At 53.8% G+C, this 10,987-nt stretch overlaps 1 protein-coding gene across 2 annotated transcripts in view; it reads left to right on the top strand.

Annotated features, from left to right (window-relative positions):
* The first annotated feature begins 1,522 nt into the window (after positions 1 to 1,522).
* CCDC85C (coiled-coil domain containing 85C) overlaps positions 1,523 to 10,987 on the top strand; it is a 119,474-nt gene continuing 110,009 nt past the window's right edge. For both annotated transcript variants that reach the window (XM_075426428.1, XM_075426429.1), the window contains exons 1-2: positions 1,523 to 1,612; positions 1,773 to 2,653. In XM_075426428.1, the coding sequence (XP_075282543.1) occupies positions 1,942 to 2,653 (712 nt within the window). In that variant the 5' untranslated portion in view covers positions 1,523 to 1,612; positions 1,773 to 1,941. The remainder of the gene's footprint in view (positions 1,613 to 1,772; positions 2,654 to 10,987) is intronic.

The raw sequence follows: 10,987 nt of genomic DNA, 5'->3' as shown, positions 1-10,987 counted from the left end.
CTCAGGAACCAAGAAGCACAGAGCCGTGCAGAAAAACATCCGAGAAACTGCAGCTTTACTGAGACTCGGCAAGACAACACCAAAAGGCAGAAGTTGCAATCCTCCATCCTTCTCCATTCTGATGTTCCCTCCACGCGCGGGCCATCTGCTCCGCATCCCACGCTCTGGCATCGGATTTGATGTTTCCGTATAGCGAGAGGCCCCGGCCACCTTCCCAGCACGGTCAGCAATCTGAGGTTGCACCGGGCTAACCCTGGTGACAAACCATTCGCCGAGGTTCCCCAGAACACGAAGCTGGCAGCTCCCTGGGGCTTTTTCAGGACACCAGTGCAGGAAATAGCTGGCAGCACCGCTCCGTCCGGGTGCACCTTCCATTTTTACAACGTGGCCACCGGCCAAAAGCAGCCCAGAGAGCGATGGCCAGGCCCAAGGAAACGTGCGGTAGCCGAAATGTGAGGGAAGGTGGTGCGGGGACGTAGGAAATCTGCCTGGGAAATCCGCTTCACCGACTTTCTGCGCCCCTTGCCGGGCCCTGCCCGCTGACGCCGGCACCCCCGCCCCCGGCCCCCGGGACCGGGGCGGATTTCACCGAGGATTGCGCGGTGCCTGCGGCTCCTCCCGCACGGCCGAGCCCCGCGGGGCTGCACCGGCCCCGGGAGCGGCGAGGGGCGGCGGGGGGCGGCTGCCCCCACCCGCAGGCTCTGCCCGAGGCGGGGAGGCCCGGGGGGGGGCGGGCGGCGCCGGGCCCGGTCCGGTCCGGGGACACAGCCCGCGGCGGGGGGGGTGGGGGGCCGCTCCGCTGCCGGCGGCTCCGGTCCCTCCCCGCGCCTGGCAGAGCGGGGCCGGGGCCGCTCCGGCGCCGCTTCCCCGGGCCGCCCGGCGGGCGCGTTTTCCTGCCGGCCCGACCCCGCCCTTCCCCGGGCCGCTGCTCCCTCCGGGAGCTTCTCGTTAAGAAAAAAAAACCCGGAAAAACCAACAACACAAAAAAAAAAGGCAAGAAGGGGGTGGCAGCCCCGGGGGGGGCGGCGGTGAGCCGGGCACGGCGGCGCAGGGCGGGCGTGAGCGGCCCCGTCCCTTTGTACCTGCCGTTTGAAGGCGCCAGGCGGCCCCGCATTGGCTGCGGCGGCCGCGGCTCCGGTAACCCGAGCCGGCGGCGGGGCGCGGCGCACCGGGGCCCGGCCAGCGCCCAGCCCGGCAGCCAACGGCGCGGCGGGGGCGGGAGGCGCTCGGCCCGGCTCGGCCCGGCTCGGCTCGGCTCGGCTCGGCCCGGCCCGGCCGCGCCCCCCTGCCCGGCAGGAGGTGGGACCAGCCCCGGTGCTGCCGCCCGCCCCCTCCGTCCCTCCCTGCCGAGGGCTGAGCCGTTCCGGGAAGGCGCCGGCTCCCCCGCCGCTCCTAGCAGCGCCGCACCGGCATCGGCCGCCGCGCCTGGCTCGGCCCCGCGTCGCCGGCGGGCTGCGGGCGAGCCGCGGCGGAGCGGGGCAGCGGCCGCGGGGTGCCCGGTGTGCCGCGGCGGGGAGCGAGGAGCGGCGGGGCCGGGAGGACGAGCGGGCGGAGCGCCCGGGAGCCGGGGCGGGGGGGACCGGCCGGCCGCCGCGTAGTTGTGTTGCCCGGGGTAAGTTGGCCGATCCCCGGCGGAGGCTTCGCTTGAGGGGGGGGGGGGGGGCATCGCTCGGCTCCCGGCTCCCGCCGCCCCCAGCCCCCTTCGGGGGGGCGCCTTATTTTTCCTTTTTTTTTTTTTTTTTAATTTTATTATGGGGTCTGCGGGGGAGCAGAGCTTCCAGTCCGGCGTTGCTCGTCTTCCTCGTCCCACGCTTCGCGGAGAGCGGTAATATTTCTTCCCCGAGATGCTGCACTGAATTCCGGTCCCAGGAAACCAGGCGAGCGGAATCCCCCGAGTCACCCGCACCGTTGGTTACCGCACACGCTGCCCGGGCGCAGACGATGGCAAAGAATCCCCTGGAAGGGTCTAAGGAGGACCTGAGCAAAATTTCGGAAGAGGAGATGCTGCGGTGGAGCAAGGAGGAGCTGGTGAAGAGGCTGAGGAAAGTGGAGAACGAGAAGATGAACTTAATGGTGGAACACGGCAACTTGATGAAGGACGTGAACCGGCGGCTGCAGCTCCACCTGCATGAGATCCGCGGGCTGAAGGAGGTGAACCAGAAGTTGCAGGACGACAACCAGGAGCTGAGGGAGCTCTGCTGCTTCTTGGACGACGACCGGCAGAAAGGCAAGAAGCTGTCGAGGGAATGGCAGCGCTTCGGGAGGCACACGGCCAGCGTGATGTGGAAGGAGGTGGGCATGTACCAGCAGAAGCTGAAGGACCTGGAGGCGAGGCAGGAGACCCTCCTGCGGGAGAACGTGGAGCTGAAGGAGATGGTGCTGATGCTGGACGAGGAGCGGAGTGGGGCCGGCTCGCGGAGCTCCATCGACAGCCAGGCCAGCCTGACCAACCTCAACGGCGGCTCGGCCACCAGGGACGTGGGGGACGGGAGCAGCACCTCCAGCACGGGCAGCGCGGGCAGCCCCGACCACCACCACCACCACCACCTCCACCACCACAAGGCCGGCGACAGCAAGGCCGGGGCCATGCGGAGGTCCATGGATGACCTGTCCGCGCCCCTCCACCACCGGAGCATCCCCAACGGCCTCAACGGTGAGCCCCCGCCCCGCCCCGCCGCATCCCACTCTCCAGAGCCCGGCTGGCCCCTCGGCGGGTCCGGACCGCTCGGCAGGGGGGGAGCGATGCCAGGGAGGGGGGATCCTCGCCATCGCCACCCCCTGCCCGCCCTTGGTGACCTCTGGAAGAGCGGCCCCGGGGAGGGGGACCCGTCTGCGGGACGGGGTGTTTGGGGGGGGGGTGCTCTCCCTGACTGCGTTACCGATGTCTGGGGCTGCGGGTTGGAGCCTCTTTTATCTGGAGGGTTGGTGGTTTGTTTCGTTTGTTTGTTTTGGGGTTTGGTGTTGACAACAAACAGCCAGAGTTTTCAGGGTTAAACAAACACTGATTTTTTTTTTCCCATCTCTTCCTCCTCTCTCTCCACCTTTACATATTTTGGTTGGCGTTTGGCTTGTTTGTTTGCTGGTTTGGTAAGATTGACAAAGAGCCTGGGTGAGATGTGGGAAGCGTCTGACGAAGGGGCAGCTCTGCCCCACAGAGCGTCCTCACCTGCCAGCTCCGCGGGTGCTCGGGCCGGCGGGCTCCGGCGGGCTCAGCGGGTTAGGAGAGGCGCAGCTCGGCTGCCCCCCGTTCGCCTGCTCTGCTTCAGGCACAGGAGGTTTGTCTGGAGAGGGGAGATTGCTCTCCAAGGGATGCTGTGCTTGCAGTTTTGTTCAGCCTAGTCGTTAAAGTTAGAACCGAGCTCCACTGTGGAATTGTGCCAAGCCTCCTCTGACAGTTTGTATTCGAGCAAAGTTTCTCCTGTTGTGGTGATCAGGCATTAAAATAACAATATTGGAATGTCTTTAAAATGAAGATTTGATTTTTTCTCTTTTGAAACCAGTAAGGCTGAATACTTGACTTCTAGAAGGAGCAGTTTGGCCAAGAGGGTTCAACAGGAATCGAGCCAGGCACCAATCTAATTGATTGTTGTGTATAAGGCTCCTTTTAATGTTCTTCATCCTCTTTTACAGCCAGAGACATCGGTTTTCTGGCTGGGGTACGCTTTGCCCTCCTCCGAGCACAGGGATGGGGCTGGAGCCCCAGAGCTTGGCTCCGACTGGTGCCAGCAGTGGATGTGTTTACCGGATAACCATGCCTTCAGCTCCCAGAGCTCCCAGAGGTGGTCCTGGTGGGACCGGGGAGTGCTGGTCCTCTTTTTTGGTGATTTATGGTGAGTCCTTGTGCCCCGAGAGATCTGAAGGCATGCAGCACCGATCAACCCAGTTCTCAAATACTGTGTTCATCCATGAATTTGCCACGTGCGGTCCTGTTGTCGCAGCTGTGTGGCTCCGCTCACAGCTGGAGGTGTTCCGGCCACCTCACCCAGTAGACAGGAATTGCTGGTTTCAAGGGTGATCCAGTCACCAGATGTTGCAGGGTACAGCAAGCATCTTTGAACTTTTGTTGCTTTTTCTCTCTCTCTCTCCTAGTGCTGTGTAAATCAGGAGTATCTGGTTTGTAAATCTGCAGATAGTTTGTGCTTCTGATGTGACTTGACTTTATTTTCAGAAAACATTGCTTGCTGTGCGCAGAGACCCAGAGAGCACTTGGCAGATAATGAATGTGCCGTTACTGTTTTGGGACTGAAGGGCTTCGCAGGCCTGGTTTGTGAACCTTAGACCCCATCCCTTTTTAGGTGTTGACTGCTGACTAGGACAAAGCCAGTTAAATTAATTCCTGTTAATCCAGGGCTCTTGTGCGCGTGGGACACCACCACGGCCTCATCACGTCCCTTAAACCCAGTGCGAGGCACCGTGGGATGCTTCGCCTGGGATTCCAGGCATCCCCACCTGCACAAAGAGGAAAGTCTCTGCTTGCAGAGCTCCATCCTCACTGCCATCCTCAAATGCTGTGTGCAGGACGGTGCCCAGCAGCATCTTTCCAAGGAGTCTCATGTCCTACCCTACGTGGGATAAGCATAGCGGTGGTAATCTGCACACGTATATGCTTCCATGCGTGCCTTTGCATCCTTTCTCGTGCTCCTGGGTGGAAGGGAGGAGTGTGGCCTCAAGCGTTTCAGACGTGACCGCAGGTTTTAGTGACTTCTGATTTTGGGATGCCTGTGGAAGGTATTCGCTGTGGGAAGCACTGAAGCTCACTCTTTGCTGCCAACCTGTAGCTTCATTTCTGAGGATGGGACAGATACGATTATCACTTTTAAAGCTAACAGTCCCTGTAAAGATGCAAACCAGCCTGATCTCTCCACTTAGGTAGTGAAGCTGTAAAATGACTCGAATAGTTGTCATTCTCAGATAGCATCGGCATTCAGCAAGGCCATTTCCCTGACTGTGCCTTTGGAAATGCCTCCCAATACATATGCAAATGCAAACTTATCAGGCCTCTTTTTTGACTGACAGCAAGAAGTTTGGGGGGCGGGGAGCTTGCCTGGGACCAAGTGGCAGTGCTGTTAAGCCTGTGACAATGTGGAAGAGCCGGGCAGGTGAGGGTGAAGAACCATCCCGGTGAGTCAGGTGGGTAGTGGAGCTGTCAAGGAGCAGCCCCTCAGCGAGCATCCTTCCAGGTCTCCTGGTGCCGTCTCTGCCTTCCCTGCACGCAGCTTAGATCTCAGCCTTTTAATACTCTTTTCCTGAGGATTTCCTACTCCCTGCTCCCTCCCCCAAGGATAAAATGGAAGGGAAGAAAAGGAAAAAGTATGGTCTTTCATGCTTAGGTTGCAAACTTCAGTCTGGTTTGCTGTTGTCTCATCTTTAAAACACTGGATAAAGCAGAAACTGCCCGGTCAACTCAATTAATGCAGCAATGAACAGCCCTCATGTACTCTCTTGTAGAGGGTGGAGGGCATCTCGGATGGATGCAGGGCAGAATTTAACATCTGTAGTAAGAACACAGCAGAAACCTTGGACAGCTGGTGGGGGCAAGGCATGGTGAGCTGTTTGCTAGAGCACTTTTGCATATGGAAAAGCTGAAAAGTCCTGAAATGTGCTGCCTCTGGTAGCAGCATCAGTGGGGCTTGGTGTGGTGCTCTGCTTTTCTAGGTAATGAGCAGGACTACTTCACTTGGTTAGTGCTTTTCTGAAGGAATCAAGAGTATGGTGGTTCTTAAACGCTCCTAGGGAGGTAACTTTTCAGTTAAATCTTAGCCAGGAAAGGTACATGAAGTGTTTCTCATTTTCTCTTCAGCAATCCTTTGGAAGTGAGTTGGTAAACCAGGGCTTGATTTATTGGCCCCAGTGACCCACCCCAATGTGAGGTGATGAACTCTAGTTTTGTAACATGAATTCAGTATAAATGGTACAAGTTTAAAAAATAAAAAACCGAACCAACCTGCGATCCACGTTCCCTTCACTTGTCTGAAGTCTGTTTACTTTTATAAACTGCCTTTTGGAAGCTGATACCTGGAACATGATGATTAATTATCCGCTCATGGAAGATAAGGTAGTAAGCATAACTGATAGTGTGAAAACGGCTAATGTTAGATCACACGTGTAATCTTACTCAGTTCTGGATGTTCAGCTGAGAGGCAAGAGGAAGTCTTCTCGGTCTGAAAGTAAATGGTGTTTCCATTCTCTGTGTGTAAGCTGGGACCTGGGCTGTGGGACAGGGGCATCTCCAAACTACGTCATGGCAACCGGCCAGTTGCATCCGTGTTGAGTGATGTGCCACAGTTCCCATAAATCTGCTCACAGATCCGGGAGAGAAATCGAGGCACAGTTGCTGTGCTGTGCTTCTGAGTGCTTTGGCTTTCCTTTGCATGCATGGTGGGAGTCTCTCTGTGCATAAGTAGTCTTTTTTGCCTGTCCACCTTCGGGCAGCTCCGTTGGAGTGATGGCCGTTGCGACTGCCTAGTTCCTGCCAGAATAAGGTTTCTGAAAAAAAACTGAAAGAAAAAAGGAAAGAAAGAGCCACATTGGGTGATATTATTAACATGACCTGGGGGAAGGAAAAATCCTTCAGGTACCATAGGATATGTCCCTGGACTGTGAGGTATGTGGGAACGTTGGGAGGAGTGACCTGAAGCTCCCTGGGGCCAGGGCAACAGCTTCCACTGGTTTTAGCCTTATCTAGATCTGACTGGGACAACTGTTGATCCATCTGCAAGCCTGGAGGCATACAGACTGGCTAGCTGGTGATGCGCCTGGGACAAAATCCTATGCACGCAGGCAAAACTTTTGGGCTTTATTCTTTTTTTCTGTCCATCAATTGAATGTTGTGGTTAGAACTTCTTCACCTTCCACTGAAGGAAGTGGAAGCTTTTGCTCTGGGTTCCCAAAATGGACACTTGCTTTATTCCAGTTGGGTAAAATGTTAATGCATTTCTTTGTCAATGTGAACAGGTGGGTTGTGGTTTTTTTTAATTATTAAAAGCATCAACACTTAAAAAGTGGTCAGAGGGGCCCAGAAGAAAGCCATGGATATGGCAAGTAGCTTGTAGTAGCAGACACATTTATCTGTGGCCTCCTGCTGTTGTCTCCTCCAACGGAAGAAGAATGGTCTCTCCGGGTGAGGGGGTGGGAAAATCTCTGCTTGTATTGATTCCCACTTGTAAATGCCCACATATTTACCTAAAGGGTAAGATATATTACAGTTAAAATGGTGGCAAAGAGAAATGGCTGTTCCCTGTGGGTTGGTATTGATTGGACGTGCAGCTACCCTGTGCTTATTCCTCCTCTTCTTCACACGGCCTTTAGGCCAAAGTCCTTTGTTTTTATTAGCGTATTTTATGATCAATATACATATTATTTACTATGACGTATTAATGAGGCCTTTGAGATGAGGCGGTGCAGGGGCAGAAGCAACGGGTGAGGTTCATCCCATTTAATTTGAGATCTCTCCAATATAGACTTTAGCATCTATGTCCCCTTGGGCTTCCTTTGTCGGCCACGTAGAGAAAGGCACTTTAGTGTCATGATTTATGTCAGCTATGTCTTCTTTAGAGGGAGAAGAGCTGCACGCTCACTGTGCTCTTTCTCTCTGCTGATGGGAAGGCAGCCTGGGTGGCTACTTCCTATGCAACCATCTCAAGTCAGGTGAGGTCAGTCTGGTTCGAGGTAGTGTGGTGACCATTGCCCATTCTTCCAGTGCAGCTGTGCTAGCCCCGGTGAAAGAGAGGAAACCGCCTTTCTCGGTGGCAGTCAGATGTCAGCCCTGGCAGTCCCCAAGCCCCTGGGCACAGCCGCCCAGCTCAGAGAAAGCCCCGTTCTCTGTGATGGAGACCTCTCGGAGCTCAGTGGCCCCTGCCGTGCTTAAGCAGAGGTCTGGCTATCTGAACAATTTAATATCTTGCTTATATCAAGAACACTCTTCATCCTCTCAACATTGCTTTAACTTTTTGTTTTTTTGATACTGCCTTATTTAGCCTGTTGGTATTTTTGGTGTTGAAGGCTGCTGCGTACAGGTTCCTTGTGATTAAGCCAGGAAATGTGCCCTGGGCTGGTACACTAGATGCAAGACCTTTGTAGAAACACCTGTTTCCATCTCTGCTGTAAGTTCATTGAGTCCCCCTGATGGATTTGTCGATGTTGAGGTCTCGAACACTGAGGGTACAGCTGGAGTTTCTTATAGCCAGCAGTCATAGGTCACTCATCCAAGGGGCTGCGGTGGAGGGCTCCACTTGGAAGCATCTTTGTCATTGCCTGCGTCTGCCTCCTTGCTGGGATGCTGCCTGTGTGCCAGCCCGCTTGGCTCCCAAGCTGCAGGGTAGCTGCTGTCCCTGAAAACAAGGCTCAGGACACTTAAACTAGTTACTAAAGGTGGGTCATATCTGGAAATATGTTCTCCACAGTAGTGCGTTCAAATTTGTTTTCTTCTTTCGAATTTCTATAGAGATATCTTGTTCTCAGCTGTCCTATTGAAGGAAAAGACTTGTACTGGTTAAAATGCAATTTTCTATGGGCCTTTGATGGAATTATCCTCTTAGACTTGTCAAAAGCAATCAGAATATGGGGAATAAACTGTGTAGGTTACGTGTAAATGATGTGGTCCTCTGGAGGCATTTCATCAAATAAAGCTGAGGTTCGAATTAAATGGTGATCTAATTAAGTGGCAGGCATGGGAACCCAAAATGCAGCCTTGGCAGGTGTTACACTCAGTGTGTGTGCGAAGATGAGGGACATGAACATTGACAGTAACAGAAGCATTGTATCTGAAAGCTCAGGGGTTAAAGCTTTTGTGCGGACAAGGCTGACTCCATCCATGCAACCTGGGTGATACTGGAGTCCTACCCTGGGAGGCGTTGGGCTTTTTATCTGCCCCAGCATGGCTGTGGCCTTGCTTGCATCTCACACAGACATATCCATGGCAGGGTCTGCTGATGTTGTCCCCTCAGTGTGGCCCTGCTGCATCCTGCTGTGTTGGGGCTGCCCTTTGGAGATGCTCTGGGAGCAGAAGGATGGAGAGTGGCTGATCTCACTGGTGGGTGAGGTGGAGATGAGGTGCTTAAACATTCAAAAATGTCTGGTATGCATCACAAGGTGTGGAGTGAGGCAAATGAAAAAATTATAAGCCCATTAAAATACACTTAAAACACTTGAACCCAGGAAGGCTGAAGTCCTCTCCACACTTGCAATCAGGCCTTAATGCATCCCGCTGCAGAACACACAACACTGCTCGCATGGAAGAGGGAAGGTTTGGGGGCTGTGCATCCAGTTTTCCTGTGAATTAGCAGTGACTGGATGGGTTTGCTTCTGCATTCTGTATTTTTAACCTGACTTTTTGTCTGCCAGCCAGATTTCATCCTGCCCTGTCGCCAAATGTCATCATCCCCTTGTGGTTAACTTGCTGCAATTCATGAAGCACTTGGCTGCCATAAATAGTTATGTGCAGAGGTTCCTCCACGCGCGGAGCAGGCAGGAATTCGCAGGCAGCGCTGCTAGGCACTCGCACACTAACATGTCCACCAAGAGAAAGTTGACCCACTTCTGCAAATAGATAACTCCTGGCAGAAAAAGTAACACTGTCTCAGAGAATCTGTCTTTCCCTTGCCTACTGAATTGTGAAGTAAAAAGCAAGCCAGCTCCATCTTCTGAATTAACAGCGGTGTGAGCACAGTACTCTCCATTGAAATGAGAGCGTAAATCAGCCCTTGATCTGAGGAGGGCTTAAAATGGCCACAATACGTGTTTGATTTTTTTTTTTTTTAATATAATGAGCGCTTTTGTTAGTGAATGAGGTGTGTGGAGTTCAGGACTCAGCTGCTCTTAGACATTAGGAAACATTTATCACCATGGCAATTGAAGGCTGCTATACAGGTTATTTTCAACACTTTTTCTAGTGACTCGTGTCTGGGCCGAGACCGTTTATGCTAGGTTACTTCAGTCCCCATGCATACAGGTATATGTATGCTCTTCCTTCTCTTAAATTGCCTCTTGCCTTGGTATTTGCCCCTCTCGAGAAGCTCATTGTTTGTGCTGACTTCTTATGTCTCTGAGCAGTGGTGGTGGAAAATGTTCACCTTGCTCCGGGGGCCTCCTGCAAAGGGTCTTAATGACAGACAGTCTTTATGAAGTAGATTACAGGTTATTTATTGGTTAGATTTGAGACTGGGGCACTCCAAAGCACCATGCTAAGTGCTGTCAGTATTGCAGCCGTGTTGCCTGGCTTAGAAAGTGGCTGTAGACCCTCCACTTCAGGGATCTTGCGGCGAGATGGAAGCGATCCTAAATCTGGTGTGAGTTATCTCATCATCTGCATGGGTTTCTCCTACAGGCTTGTAGGACGGGATGTCTCCTGTGTGCCTGGGGCGGCCGTGATGAAGAGGGCTGGGGTGGCCATAGCAGAGGGAGCACTGGCGACTAGTGCCAGGCTAAGAGCATCAGGGCTCTGGCCAGCTGTAAACTCCAGTCACAGGGGTGACCCACTAGCTGTCTTGTGTGGTTGTGTCAACCCCAGCTTGCTGGCAGAATTAGTTCAATCAAAGCTGGAGTGCTCTGAAAAGCTCTTCAGATGTGGTTCCGTCCCCTAGCTCTGTGCAATGATGTTCAGGACTACGTGCTGCTACCTTTCCCCCATTTCATCCTCAAACTCCTCTGCTGCTGGGGTTTTGTTTGTGTGCAGGAGAGCCAGTGGCATTTGAATGTTGGTGGGAGACGGAGGATGTAGGATGTATTATGGAATCATAGAATAGTCTGGGTTGGAAGGGACCTTTAAAGGTCACCTAGTCCAACACGCCTGCAACGAGCAGGGGCATCTTCAACTCGATCAGGTTGCTTAGAGTCCCATCCAGCCTTACCTTGAATGTTGCCAGGGATGGGGCATCTACCACCTCTCTGGGCAACTTGTTCATGTTTCACCACCCTCATTGTAAAAAATTTCTTCCTTATATTCAGTCTGAATCTACCCTCTTTTAGTTTGAAGCCATTACCCCTTGTC

This window comes from Opisthocomus hoazin, chromosome 7, assembly GCF_030867145.1.
Source record: "Opisthocomus hoazin isolate bOpiHoa1 chromosome 7, bOpiHoa1.hap1, whole genome shotgun sequence".
Classification (NCBI taxonomy): Eukaryota; Metazoa; Chordata; class Aves; order Opisthocomiformes; family Opisthocomidae; genus Opisthocomus; species Opisthocomus hoazin.
The sequence above is the reverse complement of the archived record's forward strand: the minus strand, read 5'-3'. Positions and strand labels throughout refer to the sequence as shown.